The 20,951-nt window shown below is 40.9% G+C and overlaps 1 protein-coding gene across 2 annotated transcripts in view; it reads right to left on the reverse strand.

Annotated features, from left to right (window-relative positions):
• Nucleotides 1-20,951, reverse strand: part of LOC139291455 (teneurin-3) — a 65,513-nt gene that overhangs the window by 26,188 nt on the left and 18,374 nt on the right. For both annotated transcript variants that reach the window (XM_070913481.1, XM_070913480.1), the window contains exons 8-14: nt 16,327-16,512; nt 12,089-12,235; nt 11,347-11,560; nt 6,541-6,660; nt 3,961-4,222; nt 2,919-3,186; nt 1,760-1,903 (exon numbers count right to left, since the gene is read on the reverse strand). In XM_070913481.1, the coding sequence (XP_070769582.1) occupies nt 1,760-1,903; nt 2,919-3,186; nt 3,961-4,222; nt 6,541-6,660; nt 11,347-11,560; nt 12,089-12,235; nt 16,327-16,512 (1,341 nt within the window). The remainder of the gene's footprint in view (nt 1-1,759; nt 1,904-2,918; nt 3,187-3,960; nt 4,223-6,540; nt 6,661-11,346; nt 11,561-12,088; nt 12,236-16,326; nt 16,513-20,951) is intronic.

Consider the following 20,951-nt stretch of genomic DNA (forward strand, 5'->3'; position numbering starts at 1 on the left):
TGAGTGAGTGAGTATAGGTGTTCAAAACAACTCTGCTGGGTGGAAGTTAGTGCAAAGGCATACTAGGTAACGCTCAGTGTTTTTGTAGGGGTGTTAAAACTGAAATCATTGCATATCAGGTCACATTGCCCCCTCGTGATCGTCACATAAAGAAACGTTTCATCTTAAAATGAGATTCTGCACTACAAGAAGGGAGGTTGATAAATTAGCACTTTCTTGCTCAATCTCAACATTTAAATGAAAAGTTACGTTTAAACATTTATCTTCCTCAGAGTGATGACATTGGGTTTATCTTTTCTTCAGCACAATGACCTCTAAAAACCTGATGATGGCTTAACAAAACACTATTTCAGGACAGTTCAGTCAGCATGCAAACATGCCTGCCTGAACCTGCTCTGTGACTGTCTAGAAACTGAGAATAGAACTGGTCCACATCTACAAATTATATCATATATTATATCTGTAACATTTGCACTGATTTACATTTTCTCTCCCTGAATAATGAAAATAAAGTTGAATCAGAAGAAAAATCAATCCTAACCACGCTAGGCTCCTCAGCAGTGATGCTATCGCTGTAGGGAACATCAAAGAAAGTCCCCAGACTCTGTGGCTCAAAGACACAAGAGTCTGGCTAGAACCTGGAAAACCATTACAACAGGCATAATTACCAGTTTCTCAGATGCATTTGTTTTTTCTTGCAAGATGTAACATATTCTGTTAGTGGCCAGTGAAACAGAAGAAATCATTTATTTATTTCTGGGTGCCATTTGGAAGTATCTAGATTTGGTGATATCTACACTATCTATCCATCCATCCACCTATGTATATATGACTTTGCAAATGCAAGTGGTTAAGCAAGTTTTATAAAGGGACAAGTACATTTGATTTAGCAAAGACACGCTCTAAATGCCCACTAAAACAAAATAAACATGCAGAAAACAACCAATAATAATAAGTATCCAGTCACAAACTCCAATCTGACAGTGTGAGACTAGAGACTCTGCTGAAGCCCATGACTGTAACCTTGACTATTTTCGAGATGAAAGGGACACAAATTGTGTTGGACAACTAGAACAACGATTGCGAACCGGAGTGGGTTTAATGTCAAAACAGCGGCCTGGCAAACTGACAATGCACACTACCCTGAGGCCCCCTTCTTATGATTGCAGTCATATTACTGCCTGCACAACTTAGCACTGAATTCTTCAGATTATAGAGAGTGACCCTTCTGGTGCTGTAACCCAGCAATGACTCAGCCCTGTATGTATATTTGATAGTTTCATTATGCATGTTTCACTTTCTCATGTCTCTGCACCAGCACGACAAAGACAAACTCATGTCCATTTAATGTACTTGGCGATTAAAGCGATTCTGATTGATGACGGAGCAAGAAATTAATTTAGTTTATTTAATTAATGCGGGAATTAAACATGACGCCTGTTCATCAAAAGCGTGAGCCTTCATGAGCAGCAAAAGGCCGTCTTCTTCCTAAAATAGCTGAGTTGTGTGGAATCGTATCGAGCCCCGCACCCTGGTGACTTAGTCACTGATTTATTCTGTCATTACTGTGAATGATCGGCCCTTCAAAACTCTCCTCTATTATCTGTAGATGGAATGACGAACCATATTTCATTTTGATTCAAGTATTTATGGCGGTGATTCAGGGTAAAGACCACCTGCCTGTAACCCTAAGAGGCCACCTATCTCTGCCCCACATGCACACACAAACACATATACTGTATATATGAGCATTTCCTACCGTTCTGAACGTCCAATATGTGGTGTTTGTCCAACATCCACCCTCCCATGTTGGAGGCATCCAGTTCATAGCCTTGTAACACCGCCGTCCTCTTCTCCCAGAGCACCACATCAAGGCAGGACTCGTATTCATATCCCACTGACACTGAAAGTAATGATGGCAGATGCCTATGGTGAACAAGGTTGCAACCTCCTTACCTGACACTTATGGCAGCAATGAGGCTTGTAGCCTATCAGACATTCAGCACACATTGTGGCTGTTTTCTGTATTTGCTGGTTCTGCTTTCGCTTTGACTGTGTCATTTTCTCCAGCTGGGATGATTTTACAAGACCCGCGGGGTCTCTGTGTCTCACCTGCACAGTTTGTATTTTATGTGCTCTCCTCTCATTTGTCTGTTTTATCTTGTGTAAATGCAAATAAACCACAAAGCAAAATAGCGTGTAAAGTGGCATGAATTATTTAAACAATAAGGACTCAGATGGAGCACATTATAGTAAATATCACAAACACTGTGATATGGTCGCAGCCATAAGCCATGAGTGAATCCCGTTGATTGTCAGGGCCGTGAGGTTTTTTTCTCTGTAATATATAAGCCGGAGTGCTCTAACATTCATCCTTCTTAACAAAATCCCTCAGCCCCTTTTCAGATTTTGAAAAGTTTTTCTGCAAAACATTAAGATGCAAGTGTTACTGCATGTAGTTCTGTAAATATGAACACACAGTAAGTGCATCCTAATGCAGTATAATGCTAATTAAGATATTCTGTAATGTATGATCTGATCAAAAGATTCTGTTATTATCTGTGGTGAGTTTTTCTTATGACTATTGACTCTTGCTGGATTTCTTTTCAAGCCACTGCCTCATAGGCAATATTTTAGTCGGCGCACTGCTGCTGAAATATCATACATGCAAAACAAAGAAGTCAGCAAAAGAGCAGTGGCCTTCAAAAATGCAGCACTGGGGGATTTCAGAATTTCACACCACCTGCTAAATCACATGGTAACAAAAGCAAAGGCAAAATAATCCTCAATTTAAAAATAATAAAATCAATCTTCAGAAGTTCAACCAAGGTTCATTGCCTGAAGGTAGCGCGAGCATCTGACAGTGAACCTACGCTTACACAACATCTTCAGTCGGCAGCTTCACAGCGGGTACTCACCCACAGCCTCTGCCAGGCCAAAGACCTTCTGATTGTAGGCGTCTGTTTTATCCCAGATGAAGGTGTATGAGAGGTCGGGGAAGGCAGGGAAAGACTTCTGGAACTGACGGCCCATGACGGCCACCATCAGGTGGACCTTCATCAGGCCAAAGGGGAGACGGTCCTGGGTCAGGAGCACCTTGAGGATGGGCTTGTAGCCAGCTGCCCTGGAGCTCAGGTACACCAGGTTGAGGTCACTGCCTGGTATGGCCACTTGCTCATGAAGAACCTATGATTTTAATTAGCAGTCAGACTGGTGCCAAATACACAGTGTGGAGTATAGACTTAAATAACAGGAGCAACAGGAGTTCGCCAGTATTCACAGTATATAATACATAATAATAATTCAGCCACGTAAGAGAAATTGTGTTTGTTGCCAGGGTTACACAGACATGCAGTACAGGGTAATAATGTTATATTCCATGCACTGCAGTCATACTCACTTTAATAATTGACAAGTTCTTGACCAGGTTTCACCTCAGACTGCCTCTATGCTCGTACTGAAGCATTTTCCAAATTCAGATTTTTGTTTCTCTCGCAAATGTTACACAGATCATTTTTTTCCTTATCAGTTTTAACAGCAAAAGCTGCAGAGTCACATTTTGCATTTAGGGATTTTCAACTCTGTTTTGAGCCAAATGGATACAAACCAAATCCTGAGGCATGTAACCTCCATGCCATGTGCCCCAGAATTTATCAGTATTACTGTGAGACAATTTATGGCTTAGTATTTGGGGAGACGCCTCAATTCAATCAAAGCTCAAAGGCAAACTGAGAGGCAAATCGGACTGTTTAAAATAAGCGAGAGAAGCCATGGTAAAAGGAAGATAACAGCATTATCGTAACTCTGTGTTTGTGTGTTTTCAACACTGCTGCTTGTAATGTTGGGATCAAACATTGGTCAAATTATTCAACACAATCAGATATGAGCAGAAATTGCAGAATTGACCATAAAAGCCTATAATGTGATCTCCCCAGGTCACCTCTGTGACAGCAGTCTCACCTGGGTTTCGGGGATGATGGGACTGTCCTCTGGGGAGGTCTTGTACAGAGTGGAGAGGGGCGTAGCCAGGATGAGGGGGTTGGGCCTGATCAGGCCAGTAAGGTAGCAGCTGGGTATGTCGTTCTCCTCCCGTTTCATCACCACTGTGTCCATCACATGGAAAACGTTCCAGGGCAGCCACACCGTACGGTACAGTGTCGGGAACGGGGCACGCTCGTAACTCAGCGTCAAAGAAGCTCCGCCGTTGGCCAAGAGGTCAAACCTAAACACAATATCATGACACCAAAATAACTGGATATTTAATTAATTAATAGCAACAAATAGACTGTATTTAGTACCATCTGCAGAAACAACTTATAAAAACTTGGGTTTTTATTGTCATAGTTTTGTCCATCTTTTCTATTGGTTATGATATCATTGTGCTCACTAAAGAAACGCTGAGCTCTGGGAACATGGTGTCATCACTACAATGATTTGAGATGTTCTAAACCATTTTATTTTGAGGTAAAACAAACTAAAAAACGGTAGGTAGGTTTGTTATTTATTAATTTTGTTGCTCACATAGACTTATAAGACTCTACACTGTGTTGTTTTTCATCAAGTTTGTAATTTAGGTTTGTGCCAAACATCAACAGACAATCTTTCCTTGTTCATCAGGAACAATTTGCGCTTAGCATCATGAATATTAAACTGTAATCTGTTATTAAAAAAATAAATAAAAATGAAGAGTTAACCTCACTAATCCAGGGGTGACCATGCAAAATGTCCCAATTAAAGATCTTTCTAGTGAGCCGCTGTTCAGGCATATTCACAAGTCTGTTTGAAAGTCAGATCATCTCATAATGCCTCATTTCACACTGTGTACACGCAAAACTGCGGTAAGCGTATGAGCCCCTTGACTTCCTTCCATTGAGCTCTATTATTGTATGTCTTTAACCATGATGTTTCAATTTTGCAAACAAATAAAGAATTAACAATAAAGGCTAGGTCACATTGGAACCCGGAAGGGACGGGGGTACGTCTGAGTCCCGGCTTATCTTCTCACTACTCATGTTTCTTGCTCCATCTGACTTTTTATTAAGCAACATTATAATTTAATTACTGAATGATGGTCAGAACTATGAAAATCAGGCCTCAGGTTGTAATAAACTGGAGTTTGCCTTTAAGTGCAAAGTAAATATTTATTACAGGATTAAGCCTGATGATGCTTTTTCAATGGAAGAGAAAACTTTCCCTTATCAAGTGTATTCCCTCTCTACAGGCTCCATATATCATTATCATTCACTGAATCTAATTTATGACTTTTGTTTAACCAGGCATGGTGTAAGAAGACACTTTATGGTTGGAGTTTGGTTTGGAGTCTTGAGTCTTAGGAGTTTCCTCTAGTGAACTGGTTTTAATTAGTACGACATTACTCAGGGAAAAGTTACTGGTTTGGAAATGAAGGGCGAGTCTTTGAAGTGCTGCTCTATATATTCGGCGAGCTCCACTACCCAGGGGGTAAAGCATCTGTGTGGTGACATTGCATGCATTCACATGCACAAAAACACACACACACTCACACAGATTCTGATGCTTATGCACGTCTCTCATGCATGCACCCACACCCACAATGACACACACACACACACACACACACACACGTTAACAGCCAAGCTGTGCAGCTGACCTAAAACAGCTTCCTTCTCAAGCTCTCTCCACTTTGGGCAGTGGGGAGCTCACAGCTGCAAGAGGCCAGGCTTTGATGCTGCCCCCCCCTTCTTAACACACTGAGCGGATCTGTTGGCTAACCAAGTGTGATTATCCCCAACCATTTATCACGCTCCTTGTCAGAAGAGTTACAGGGCGGAATATCTGAAGAAATCAGCTAATCCTCAGCTATCTGGGGACCCGAGGATTGTGCTTCATAACAACAGCTGTACAATTCTCTGCCACTCATAAGCCTTTTATTCCACACTGGCAACACATAAACACAGCCTGTATCTGCTGAATTTGAATGAAGGCCTGGTTCACTATCTCTGATGACCATCTGCAAAATAAAGCTCCTACCTGAGGTGAACCCCACCTGTAAAATATATGACATACGTTTGTCTTGTATGTGTTTGCACTCCCATTATTAAGGACCCGTCTGCGGTAACAGCAGCAGAAGGTCAGACAGTAATCCCATGTTTTACTACACTGCAGGCAGATTGATTCTACCCTTGCTGATTCAATGCATTTTAAACAGCCTGGTTCAAAATGGCCTCCACCACTGTGACATTTGCATGAGGAATTGTTCTAGGGCACAATGTGCTGCCGTTTCAATTTGTTTTGAGCGCTTTTTGGATAACTGCCAGGACGACTCTCCCACTGTTGGACAGCTTTTTCTGCATTTTTCCATACTGGTCTGGGGACAGCAGTCTTTGCCACAAATAAATCGTTCCAAAGGCAAAGGTTGAACCTGAGGGCTGAGCTAACTATGAGAGAGTGCTCATGTTTATTTGGACATGTAAATCAGTGTTGATAAATGCAGATGGATTTCTGTGTGTCCCGGCATGCCGCTAGCTGCTGATGCATGTGTGCACAGAGAGTCTCCCTTACATGCCATCTTGCCGTGTGATGGTGTAGCCGTACTCCCGGTAGTGCAGAAAAGACACGTTGACTCCAATCAGCGGCGTCCCATCTCCCGTGAGGACTTGACCCCGGATGACTGACGCCAGGCTGTGTGGGCAAACAAACACAGAAAGGGCTGAGTAAACAAACAATGCCAGCCGGCGTCAACACGCGGCCACGGCAGCGACGCTGCAAACAACTGTCATCCCTTTGCCAGCCGCACCAGCAGGGAGGTATGATTTACTGACCGTTAGGAACACACACGTCAGTGGTTGTTATTCATGAAAATGCCACCTTACAGAGCACCTCTCTGTCTCTGTTTACTGCTTTTAAAAGCCCATAATTCAGTGGGATGAGGTTTTCCAGACATCAAGGACTGTTAAGATTTTGCAGCATCTTGCACATGTATTGCAGCATTTATATTCCACAAGGACACAAAAATGGATGCAAAAATGGGTTCATTTTTTTTTCCCTCACACTTGAGCGCTATTTTCATTAAAAGTATTATTAGTTAGAGACAAAATGTGACACACAGAGCCATGTATAGCTCTGAGGGCAATTCAGCACAGAAAACAGTGGGCATCAAAGCTAAGAGTGGAAAACACACAGCACATTAACTGGCCAACCAGATTCACAGTTAAATTATCAAGTCTACTAAGCAAAGTCAACTTAGTAAATGATGTGTACAATATATTCGGCAGTAGGCATTTCAAATGAGGTTCATGAATGAGATATTCACAATGTTGTTATCACTCTGACCTCGCTGAATTAAGAATTTCCCCTAAATTGTATTTTTAAGAGGGTGTGATCCAAGCATGATTATTCTTGCAAGTACTTTTGCTTCCAAAAAAGAGCCTCTTGTCAGTGTCATAACCGAGTCTGGTGCTCGCGAGTGTGATAAATGTCTGTGGTAATACTTGTGATGAAAGATAATATATCAACAAGAATTGTGTTAGAACAAGCTCTTCAACTCGGTTACAGATATCCTCTTGATGTGTGAAGTTCGACGGCTGCCATGTCAAGAGCCACTTTATAGGAATTCAAAACAACAAAATGCAATGCTGGAGGCAAACTGTCACAAAGAAAAAATAAATGAAAAGGGGTTTGAAAAAAGAAATGCAATGGTATAATACAAAAGAATCGCCACAGCAGTTTAGAAAGGTGAAGTCATGTGAAGAGGAAATGCAATTTCAATAAAGAAATTACAAAATGTTCAGCAGTGGAAAAGTCAAAATGTGAAGGTTTTTGTTGGTTTGAAGTCTACGGAGGCAAAAACCTGCTCCCATTTAAAAAAAAAAAAAATGTAGGAGAGGTTTTCTGAACAAAGATCCTCTTATCCACCAGAATGTTCCACGTACATTCACACCTGGTGGCTGCCTTATATAACCCACCTCCTACTGCTGGCCAAAGAGCAGTGCCACCGGTGCAGGTGGGGGGGTTAAATGCTTTACTTAAGGCCCACCTCTATGGTAGTTAGTGTAGCATGGGAGAGCATTACTCATTCACTTTGCCCACCCAGATTTTCCCTGCTGGCAAATGGATTTGCCTCTGGTCAAAAGGCTCTCCACGTCCAGCATCCAACTCCCTGCTTTCACCTATAAAAAAACTGTATTTTCTTTGGCATTTTTTGCTTCATAAATCACAGACACGGAAGGTTCATACATGATTAAAGCCTCAGATATCCTCTGTGATTATTCAACGTGACTGCAGGGCCTTCAGGTGAAACTTGCCTGACGCTGCTTCTCGTTTGTATATTCTTAAGTGTGAAGTAATTTGTTAAGTCAGTCCTTTGAAGCTAAGAAGGGGAGACAATGCGATATTTCTCCATCAACATTTAATCATTCCCTACCTCTCAACCATAGAGCAGAATTTTAAGTGTTCCCTCTGCATTTGTCACTGGTGGGCAAAAGATGTCTCATTTTGCCACTTTATCTCTGGGTCATTACGTATATGAGACGGGGATGATCAACAGCTTTAGCCTCTCTTATTTCCCTCCCGCTCCACGCCTGGCACAACCATCTCCCATCCTTTATTTACCGGCTCGGGGAACAAGGCCACTTAAGAGCCCCGGCGAAGGTTCACTCTCTCTTCCCTGTGTCTCTATTAATCTTTTGAGAGGCAGACGGATGCCGCGAGAGCCGAACCCCCAAACAAACGGCAAGTCACACCACCTGCTGAAACCCCAGAAATGAATCATATAATTCATGCATTCTTATCTGTCTTTGTCTCACACTGGCTGTAGAAAAACACCATCTGAAAACCCAACGGGAGACTTGTGTGGGGACATGTGATACGGCTAGGGGACTAGTGTGTGTGTGTGTGTGTGTGTGTGTGTGTGGGGGGGGGGGCACTAAACCACAACACATGTTTTATTCTCTGTGCTATACAAGAGACAAGTTTACTGCCGAGTTCTGAAACCTGACCGCACACTGAAATCTGCTCCCTTTCTCTTGGCTTACACAATGGCTTCTTAAAAAATAGAAGGACAGGAGTGACCTCTGTTTCCCATCTCTGTACCGTTAAGACATCAGATACTCTACGACTAAGCATAACAGTCACCGCTGCTGTTGGAAGTCCTGATGCTGTTCTGGCATTGTTCCAGAGCCTCAGAGACTTTTTTTATAATGTATACTCTGCAAAGGCTGTCAATAAATTATTCAACCTGTAACCTCAAATGAATGAATGTTTGAAAAATATGGGTCTCCAAATAAACTCTGCCACCACTAAATTCTAATTCATTATCTGACTCTTTCAAAAAAATATTTCAAGTAAGCAGTGTTGATAAGATAAAGTAAAAAATTTAATTTTAATTTTTAAAAAATTAATTTTGTCAAATTTGGTGGTATGTATGTTTGCAGAGCCTCGTGATATTTTTGACCATAAAACTAACTTCTACAAGGAGATAAAAAAAAGGCAAATGGATATTTTGAGCAAGAGAGCTAATGCCACTGCCAGACATGAAATCGACAGTAAGCTGAAGACAATGAGGATGAGGATTACTGAGAACTCGGCTGGGGGGGTGGGGGGTATGGCCTCATTCTATATTTTCAGTAAAGCATGCTATTTACATAAGGATTACTTTAAACTATTGGAGGAAATATTCCCAAAGCCTTCTGCACACAGTTGGCAATCATTTCCCTCTCCATCAGTCACAAAACAAACTCTACTCTGATTCTGAACAGATGTGAGAGGTTTTGGTGAAAAATGTAACTCTTTCTCCTCAGTTTGCACTTTGATGTAATGTATTCATTGGGTATGGTATTCTCTTCCTTTACATCAAACCTTTTTCATCAGTGTCTTTGGATGATCACCTTAAAAGTTTCATTCTTGCAACAAGCTGAAGAAAATGCAATGTCTCGTGGCAAAGGTTTCACTATGAATAAAAAGACACCAGAAGGTCACAGGTTTTACTCAATGTCAAAATGTCTGTGAAAGACATAAAATCTCTCTCTGCTCTGCAGGTAGCTACTGTGGTTAGTGTATCTACGTTTTTTTGAAAGAGATGAAAAAAAGAGTCTACAGCCATGCTAGCAGCTCACACGCCAGTATTGTCATATTGTTTACCATGTTCACCATCTTAGTTTAGCGTGTTAGCATGCTAACATCTGCTGATTGGCACAGAACACAAAGTACAGTTGATGTTGATGGGAATGTTATTAGACCAAAGTATTGGACAAATTGAAATTTTGACCTGATGATAGAGCGAGATTGGAAAGTTAAGGGATCAGCATCGTTATTAAAATTCATCATGAGGGGAACATGAATGTCTACCAAATTTCATGCCTGCTGGCAATCCATACAATAGTTGTCAGGATAATTCAATGAAATCCAAAACAGGGGATCTCCAAAGTCAGTAGAATTCATCCTCTGGAGACCATAATTGTCTGCAATAGCTGTTGAGATATTTCAGTTTGGACCAATGTGGACTGACCGACAGACTGACATTGCCATCCATAGAGTCATGCCAATAGCACTGTTAAAAAGTAACACTACTGAGTCCTCAACAGACCATCAAAACAGAAAACGGGACCTTTATGAATTGTGAAAACAAAAGAAAGCACTAGAGACTGTAAAGCAGAAAATGTTTGTTATATAATACCAACAATACTGTGGGTCTAATTTCTGTAAATGTTGTACCCATTAATAACATAGGAACCAAAAATGCATTCACTCTAGTTTGATGTTAAAGTGCAGAATACCATTAACTTGTTGGCTCTTTGCTGACTCGCTGTGATGGGACGGATTTAACGTGGTTTTCTGTTGGAAAATAATTTCTAGAAAAAAGACCCTTTCAAGGAAATATCAAAGAGAAGTCTATTTAAGTGTGTCGGCCTCCGATATTCAAATATACTGTGTGATGGGCGGCCCGCTGATGATCAAAAAAAAATGGTTCCTGATAAAAGATATACATTAATGTGCAGTGAAAATGGTCTCTTCAGTGAAATGTTTGCTGTGCCTTCCTTTCCAATTCAGAAAACCACATGGTGGTTATCTCAGTGTAAGAAACCTACTCTTTATGTTTTCACAGTCACAAGTGCTGTTTTTAAGCAAGGGAGCAAGCTCGCTCTTGAGCTACTTAATCTTGACTGGTAAAAGAAATAAGCGCTCCTGGCAGCGACACCAACGTAAACACACTTGTCACTGTGACTGCGAGACAAAGAGATGTGGGATTCTTTGACGTTTTTGGAGTGGCTGCACAAACACAGGTGTCTCTCTCAACTGGTAATGAGACAGCAAACAGCTAACGTGACCCAAATAATTAAAGAGCCGTCAGTAATTCATCAAGCCACTTACCTGCTGTTGAACGGGTTATCCCAGGGTATCACGTGACTGCCGCTGGGACCAATCAAGAAACTGACGCGATCATAAAAGCCCTTGGATGTGGGCTGGGCTGAACTCTGGCCCTGGCCGGCGATGGCAGCGGGGTCAGGCGATCCGCGACAGTAGGTCTGACCCTGGCAGGAGATTTGAGTGCAGCAGTCTGGGTCCATGCAGTCGACGAGCCCATCTGGAAAACAGGATGGACAGTCGAGACAGGGAGGGAAAAGCATTGTTGACCTGGATGCATTAGGAAGCGTGCGAGCGTCTCCATTAGTGTGTTGAGCTCTAGCGCGCACGGATGACTCCTAAAGTGAACTTAAGTTCATTAAAATGACAGCAGAGATCCTGAGCTGACATGAAAGCATGAACTATTTCAAAGTATGTCATCTACTGTAATATGAACCTCAAAAGTTCTGGGCTTGTTGATGAGGCTGAGGAGCAGTTTAGCTCCAGAGTATTAATATATAGTCTCAACTACTCTTTATAATTGATCTACTGTATATTTTAACGCATGCTGTTTAACAATCTGCTTTGCTACAACATTTGCATATTCTTTCCAGTGATGTTTTATGTATGATTGATTTGTTTTGTTTGTTTGCACTGTCACAGAGGAGCCACATCAAAGCCAATTTTCTGTCTTGCACAATAAGAGATACACAGACAAGTTTTTCTGAAGCTAAAAGACTATTTGTACGAGGCTTTTACTCCTTCCTACCTCCCTCGTTATCCTTGCCATCTGAGCAGAGCGTTTCGGTCGCTACATCGCATCCCAGCCCTCTCCATCCTGACTGGCAGATGCAGTGCCAGACGTTCTGATCCAGGACGCACCTCCCGTTGTTGTTGCACAGCCCGGGGCAGCCGTCTGTCAACACATCATGTACGTGTCAAACAGCCGAGCAAGTAAGAACAAGGAAATCAGGAGGAGAAGGAGAGGAGGGGGGAGAAGACAAGAGCGAAGGGGGCATTTAGAGTGGACAGGGGCAGAGGAGGGACAAAAATGATAAAAGACAGTATTGAGTGAACATACAGTACGATACACCTCTGACAGGACTGAGGATGTAGGGGAGGGTGTGAGGAGTTACAGTCGTTTCACATGAGTTTCAGGAGCATGTAGAGCTACACTGAAAAGTGAAATGTTTGGAATAAAAGAGGGGGGAAACCTGCTGAGCTGTTTACTTAGTGTTAAAAGGCCAATGGGAGGCACTGTGAATGCATGTTGAGTCTAATCCTCACGGCAATTGGAGTTTGAATGATTCTTTATGAGTTCAAGTGACTTGTATTTTGGTTGCATTAAGTCTCATAGTGTGATTTTCAAATCAAGGGCTGCCTTGGAGCCAGACCTTTGAGTTTTCTTTTTTTTGGATTTGAATCAAGATTTAAAATGGAACCCTTGTGAGTTCAAAGTTGCACAAATCCCATTTAAGAGGCTGAGCATCAGTGGCTGTCTTGGAAGTTCATTGCTTTCGCCTGCAAATAATTAAGGAAGGAATAGCCCATTGCAGATGTTAGAAACACTCATGTGAAGTAACAGCAACATCAAAGGGAAAGGGAAGTATATATGTAAATAGGGGAAGAAGTGTGGGAAGGAGGGGGGAGGATCTAGAGCCTTCATTTACAGAAAACAGAGCACTTGCTGCCAGATCGCATTCCTTCTAGTGGAGGGTGGAGACAGGGAGCCGAAACATGACTAAACCACACCAGTTTTGGGCGTTTAATCTGGCAGACACAGGGAATTAAGACAAGGGGGGGAGAAGGGACCGTGGAGTCTGTGTGAGACTGGTTAAGACGGACAGGAGATGAGGAAACATATCGGGGGAGCAGGATCACAGCAGAAACATTATGATCGACTTGGACATAGAACAGGTGTATAAACGCCGTGCTAGGAAAGACAGAGAGCAGGGAGGGATTGTTCGTGACAATCTCCCTTGGGGGGGTAGTGGTTCAATTTACCTTTATATCCTATCTTGACTGCTCCTATTACACAACCGAGGAAAGGGAAACATTTGGAAAAGAAAATTATTTATCTCTGAGGAGGCAGAGAGCTAAGACTGACAAACACATTTACTTATTGTAAACTTACAGGGAGCACAAAAAGTGGAAACGGTTGCTGGCATAAAGCTGATGTACCTGCCAACTTGGTTTCAATATTTAGAGAAAAAAAAGCTTTGCAGGTAGTTTTTTCCCCAAGATTATTGTTGTCTTTGCCACGTTTTAGCTTCTGCTCTAATTTCAATCTCTGGAAATCACAGAGTGATTGAGCTGAACAGCTAATACTAAGCATGAGTGACAAGATATGACTGGAAAGCTGCGAGCTCACCCTTTTTTTTTCTTTTTTAACAGAGTTCACATATTTTAAGCAAAATAATGGTGTTCAGCTGGATCAGAAAAAAAAACATCTTGCATGAAGAGTATAATTCTCAAGCAAAGTGAAAAGTGCTTTTTTACCTGATACTCTGGAATCCAGGGCTATACATGTAAGCCAAGAGGGAGTTGGAGAGAGACAGATAGGTAGGCAGACAGGCATACAGACATAAAATAGAAAAGAGAACGGATATAAGTAGGAGTCAGGCAGAGAAATGCAAATAGAAAAACAAGTAGAAAATTGGTTTGAGAGAGAAGAAGAAGAAAAGAGACAGAGGCTGCAGATTTAGATCAGTAGATTTGTAGTTTAGTTGCAGTAAGGGGGAGAAATCCAGTATTTGACAAACGTAGAGAGTAGATGTTAATTAAAGCAGCAAGTGATTAATCAGAATTATAGATGCTTCCATGGTCAAAATCACCCCATCTTGCTGTTAGATGATGATTATATATAATTCTGTCCATAGGAAGCAGCCTAAATGAACTCAGCATCTTAAGCTCAGTAAAATATTCATTGTTAACACCCTCCATCTGCTTTGCTTTGCCAAAGCAAGACAGGCCAACACAAAGAAGAACACACTGTTTCTCTTGATATCCGAGTGTTATAACACTCTTTGTTTTTCAGACTATGTGAGCCTGTTTCATCTGGGCCTGCTTCAAAACATTTTACTGTCTGCTTGTCAGGGGATATGTAGCCTCACCCTCAGTCTAATATGAACGCATCATGAAGCAGCATACTAAACTTCTTCTTTTTTGTTCTTTCAATTTTGCCGTCATCTCCACTTCAGTGATTTCAACAACTGCACGGCAATGGAGCAGCAGTACACTAAGACGAATCAAAAACACCTTAGTGGTAAACTGCATTGCTGAGAAAGCAGTGACAATGGGTTAAGCCTTGCATATAAAACAGGATCTAGATGCTTGTGACAAAAGAATGGTCAAGGAAGTCCTCTATTCAAGCTCTGGCCATGTAATGTGATTAAAAGGCGCTTTGTGCAAATGCCGGTTATTCAGGGTTTGAAAGACAAAATAAGCTCCCGGTTCTCCAAGAAAAGGTAACGCACTGCCCATTCATCCCCGCTGCATCCAATGCAAGGAGTTACTTTCCTGACAGGAGCCTTAAACAGGAGGAAAGAAAGAGAAAATAGATGGTGCACTGTTGGCCCAGAGGAGGGAAAGATTAATAAGATCAGGAATGTGACCCCTCCAACAACTCCCTCACTGCAATCTCCTCTCCCCCCAGAGACGAATCCACGCTGTGGACCGGGGATTGCCGATGAGAGAACTTGTAAATACATAATTAGGGTTCAATAGTTTGGAGTGCCAGATCTTTGTTTCACAGGGAATATGTCGTCATTGAGAGGTTGGAGATGACACTTGGGGGAATGCTGTTTGACGCGGCGTGTCAGGGTTTAACTACGGGACCTTTGACGGGGGTAAGGTGTCGAGGAAGTTTGAGTTAAAGGTCAATAGGAAGTGACATCTCAGAACTCATTATCCTCATTAATGCCGGGTGAAGCACTGCCATTTCAGAAAAATGATATTCCAAGGAGGCCTACCCGTGGCTTTCCGGCTCCCTAAATACCTGCCCTTGACTCGCTAATACAGGAGCATCTCTTCAGCAGTCTAAAAGGTGGAATATCTAAATGGATGATAGAGAAATTACAAAGTGGATGAAAAAAAAAAAGATATTTTCAACAGAGAGGAGAAAAGTGAAAGGTATAGCCAAAACCAAGGATATGTCACGTGTTTTCATCATTTCTTTTTAACAGTTTCATTTAAAAAAAAAAAGGTAAAAAAAAAACAAACCCAAAAAACCCCAACCCAAAAGAAAAGAAAAAGAAGATTTTAACATAAATACATTTTTGTGTAGATTCTCTAAATTGCCACAATTAAATATTGGTTTAACACATACCCATACCATTTCATTCAAACTTTTACATTTACCGCCACAGTGTCTGGAGATACTGGAGCACTGGCCAAGAACAGGAGGTATGAAATATGTTAAGTAATAGTGACCACGGCGAGTACTCAAGGAAAAACAGCAATATCACAACATAAATATACTCCATTACAAGTAAAAGTCCTGTAATTAAAATATGAAGTAAAAGCACACCAATATATACTAAAGTAAAAGTACTTGCAAAGTAAAAGGATGCACAATGGCCCCTTTAGGAGTGTTATATTATTATATATATTATTCAATTGTTTTCAATGATGAAATAACGTGTAAAATGTTATATTGTTGCATCTGGATGAGGTGGGTACAAGTACAAGTACCTCACAATTGTCACAATGGCCTGGCCACAATGTTTGATTCAGTGACCTCTGGAAATTGAACTGCAAGAAACACATCAGTTTACTCCTACAGTAAGCACTGAACATACCATCAGAAAGTACAAAGGTACTTGTTTGGAGTAAGTGGGCGGCAACAGAAGTGTGTCATGATCTGCTTGAAACTGCTCGGAAAATACTGACATTCACACTCCAAAGTTGCCCTTTTAAGTCTGTCCGTGAATGCATTTCCTCTGTAGTTGGTGCCCTTCTGTCATGTGTGTGTAGGTGTACAGTTCTGTATGTGTCACTGTGGCTCACCGATGGTGCAGTGTTCACCCGTCCAGCCCTGGTGGCAGTCACACTTGCCCTCTCGGCAGACTCCGTGGTCGATGCAGCGTGGGTGACAGTCCCTCTGCTCACATTCTGGTCCTGTCCAGCCTTCCTCGCAGTGACACACACCACTGATGCACGAGCCGTGGGGACCACAGTCCACAACACACACCTCTGTCGCAAAAGAAAAAGCCATGGAGACATGTAGCTTCTGTTCTGTGAAAAGGCACTTTTTTTCTTCTGCAATGGTGTATTTTTGTATTCTGTGTAGATGCATCTGCCACTGCTGAAAAATGCTCTGATGTCTGCTGAGAAGTGTTGACTCCCTCGGTTAAAGTGGGCCAATAAGTTTTTACTGTAAACAAGAAATGTTTTAAACACTATTCCTGAAAAATGTGTCATAGAAAATCGTGTTATTGTAAAGGCAAAAAAAGATGCGATGTCTGATAATATTTCATGTGAAGAGACTCCAAATAACTGCCATCTATTAAAGGGAAATTTAAGAAGCATTATTGTACATGGGAAAAATATCAGGACTTTATCGCTTTCTGTTGCTTTTATGGATACCAATGTACTTGTCAAGTACACAATTCTTTTTTAAATGTGTGTAAAGCCAGACATATAGTTACAACATGTCAGAGCATTGAAATAGAATCCCCAATCAACTTTTATTTGGCTGCCAATTTGCCCAAATAACACAATGGATAGTTGAGAAAGAGAAAAAAAGAAGATAAATCTTCCTCTAAAAAGTATGAAATGAATCTTGATAGATAGTGTTATTACTTTTATGGGTTCAGGAGATAATAAAGTCCCTTAAAGTGTCAGTGCTTGACATTTAATCTATAAACCATGTTCTCCACAATGCAGCACAGCAACACACTGTCAGCTTGCATTAAAACCAGTTCACACGTAATGAGCGCATGTTAGACGGCACATTTAAGAGATAAAACTTTAAATAACACATCTAAAAAAACACACTGTGCATTGTAATGTGTCCTTATGATGGCAGATGGGTGATTTCTGATTCAGTTTACATCTATTCTATGTCAAATTTATTCAACAACAAATTCTGGAGGACTTTAATTAGCTTATCAGCAAACGGATCCAATCAGTGTAACAACCACTTTTTTTCCCATCTGAAATGACATCAAAGCTTATCACACAAAATGTAAGTGTTTCTCTGAATAATCACAGTGGAATAAAAGAAAATACTTTTCTTTCCATGCCCACGCAAGAGCAACACAGGTTATTATTGTCAATTTTTGTTTAACTGATATTTATCAAAGAATCCAATAATTTCGTAAGCCACTTTATCTCTCCAGACGCCCTAAAATAAAACAAAAGCTGTCATCACTCAAAAAGTCTGAAGTCAGAGCACAAGACCAGTAAAGCACAGCAATTACTTTGTGCATCTAAAAACCTCCAAAACAAGCACTTTCCAGGTTTTACATATTCTGGAAGCTCATTTGCATGGAGCCTTGGCAGACTGAGGCGAGAGTTATGGATTTAAGCAGGTTCTTATGTCTGGACTCTGAGAGATGTTAGATCAACATGCTTTCTTCAAGTATGGAGCATCGGAAACAGCAGAGCAGCTGTTATGAATCTGTGTTATCTTCAGAAAAATAAAATTCAAAAGATTGAATCCATGGGTGGTAAGTAAGTCAGGTCTGTACTAGGCTGAAGTGAACGCTCAACAAGCTGTGGCTGCTCTTGTGAGAGAATAAGAAATGTTCATTTACTGGAACCAAGAGCTTCTATCAAAGCTTTTGAGCAGAAGAGCCATAAAGCTTTCTGCTGTGACAATAGCCGTCAGTGTGCTAGAGGAAAGTAGCTCAAGTATGTCCTCAAATTTTAAGTGACGATGATGCTCCAGGAAATTTATATAGCCCCATAACCGAAAAGTTTGTGACTTTTTAAAAACTTGGTATTGCCTGCAGGGAAAGCAAATTAGTCCAAGAGATATAATTCTGCCAACCAAAATGTAATAAGTCATGGATTAAATATCTACTCATTTTGTTCATGTATTTTTTATTTTTGTTATTTTTTAAGCCAATCTACCCCCACTGCTTTGCCCAGCCTCTACTGAGGCTCCTTTAGCTGTCTGTTTCCAGCTCTCTGAATAGAGTTTTTCTTCGATTGAGAGACCTTGGATGGTTCTGATTAAGTCGAGCCGACACTGTAGAATATTAAGCATTCCTCTGGAGGGGAGTCATTCGATTCCAAAGGGATACCTCCTTCCCATAGAATCTATGCAATCAATTTTTCATTAGTGCAAAAGTGTTTATCTGCCTTTAACATGCCCCTGACTCGAGCTGGATAGGGGTTGTGGGCGGTCGATCCATGCTACTCGCTTGTTAATTAAAGTTTATTTAATTGAAGAAGAATCGCAGCATTAATTAAGAGGGAATTCTCCACCCACCCAGGTGGGTAAACTTTCTAACTTTCGGACAGCACCGAGGGTAGCCTCGTCACTTCCATTACTGGCAGGCCTGAGATATCTTGCTGAGTGAGGGGATTGCGTCTGGAATTTTGAAAACTTTAACAGAATAACAAATTGTTCTCTTTTAAAAATAAAATAAGGTGAGACACAAAAGGGAAAAAAAAAAATCCCTGTTCACCAAAATAATCATTCTTTCTGCTTGTGCACCAACCCACCCCGCTGCATGCTGCTTCAAAAGGTCTGAACACCCATCTATCATCTGAAACGCACCATCCAGCCTCCTTATGACTTCATTTTCAGTTGAATTTCAGAGAAAATCGTTTTATATCGACAGGAACAAACTGCAACTTCTGCTTTTAATTGTGCGACTCAGTATGCCATTGTGTTTCCCTCTGGGTTTAACACACAAAGAATGAGTCTATTCTGAGCGGCAAAACAGCGCATAAATCACCTGAACCTCATGCACAGATAACAGATGGGAGGGGCCAGCCTTTGAACTAACATGTCACCTACCTGTGTCGAAAGACAGACCCTGTGAATACAAAGCTGGTAACAAATGAAGAAAGCCCTGCTGCGAGCAGATGGGAATAAATGATTGTCTCCTCTCCTCTAAAAAACCTGAAGCTGCTATAAAAGGACACTGGCAGTCTGAACAAATCTATAAGTTTATTGTAGAACAACACACATTTGTGTTAAATTTCAAAAACAACATATGCTTGGTCGTAACGTGTGGAGCCAAAGCTTTGTTGTTAACATATGCACTGAGTTAAACCAACACGTGCTACAACAAGTGTTGATTACCGTAACTTTAACGTCGTGATCACACCCACAGGTTGATTTATTTAGTCCAAAACCTAATGAAGCAGTTGCATTTTTGCAATTTGTTCATTTAGGTCCAAACTAACAAAATGAAGGCAAATCAAAACAATTGTCACAGGGATTTGCACATTGCTTGATAATAAAAATCAGGTCTCGTAACTCCATTTAAGCAAAATCAGACTCAGTTTTTTTATGTAACTTCTGTGGTGAACATACGGCAGTAAAGAACACAACATGCATTAACTAAATATGAGCAGCAGTCCAGACTGAGGTTTTGGCCTCAGTCCTTTCTTTCGTTATACAACACTTTCCAAGCATGAGTGACTCCTTGCTATCAGATGTCAACATCCGTCTCCTCATACGCGTGAAAGCTTTTGTTTTGGGTTTGTTGTATGTAGTGGGTTCAGGTTACTTTCTTACTCCTACTTTGAGGATATCTGAGACTTTTTGAGGCATTTCAGCACGTTTATGTTGTACAAAAAGACAGTTAATGTTCTCACATGGATACATTAATCAAATTGCTAAAAAAACTACAGAGTGCTTGTTATGAACACACCCTCCTCATCATAACAACACTTTCTTTTCATTGTGGATTTCTTGTATTAATGATAATAAATACTTCTGTCCAATAATTTCGCCCCATCACACCAAAGTAAAGCTTTACTGAAGGTGATGTAGGAGAGATGTAACCTAGAGCTCATAAAACACAGCGCTGACAGTACGGTAACATGTATACATAGCTCATGAGATGAAACACTTCTGTCAGTCAGGCTCCCATTCATCATCTTTGGAGCAAATCCAAACTTTTCAATGAAGAATTTTGTTTCCTTCATGTGTACCTATGGGTGGAAGCTGAACGTTACTGATTTTTCTGTCTGTATTATTCAAAGTGTGACATTTTAATTTAGGAAAACAAATTGTTCGGATGTTCACTAAATGAAATTTCAAAAACTAATAATTAATTACCTAAAACCTTTTAAAATATCAGATTAATCATATATCACATTGTTTTTCTCATATTTACAGTTTCTTGGATCCCAAAGCTGAATTATTATATTCTTTGTTAATAAGACACCCACATGTAGACAGAATGTTCTGTATGAGAAAGAGCTTTTATTTCAACTTAGTCTTTAAATATCGGCTTATATATCTGCTGTTGTGGACACCTGGTGTTTGTGGTGTCTGTGCACGGCAAGGGGGGAGTTTATTTGAAATAAGTACAGAAGAAATTTGGTGCCAATTACTTGTTAGAGAAAATCAAACACTACCCACAAAAACAGTGAAATAACAGACATTATAGAACTGACTGCACTGTTGGCAGGGATTTGTTAGTACAGTAAAGATAACACTGCAG

The sequence above is a fragment of the Enoplosus armatus genome, chromosome 10, assembly GCF_043641665.1.
Source record: "Enoplosus armatus isolate fEnoArm2 chromosome 10, fEnoArm2.hap1, whole genome shotgun sequence".
NCBI classification, from domain to species: Eukaryota; Metazoa; Chordata; class Actinopteri; order Centrarchiformes; family Enoplosidae; genus Enoplosus; species Enoplosus armatus.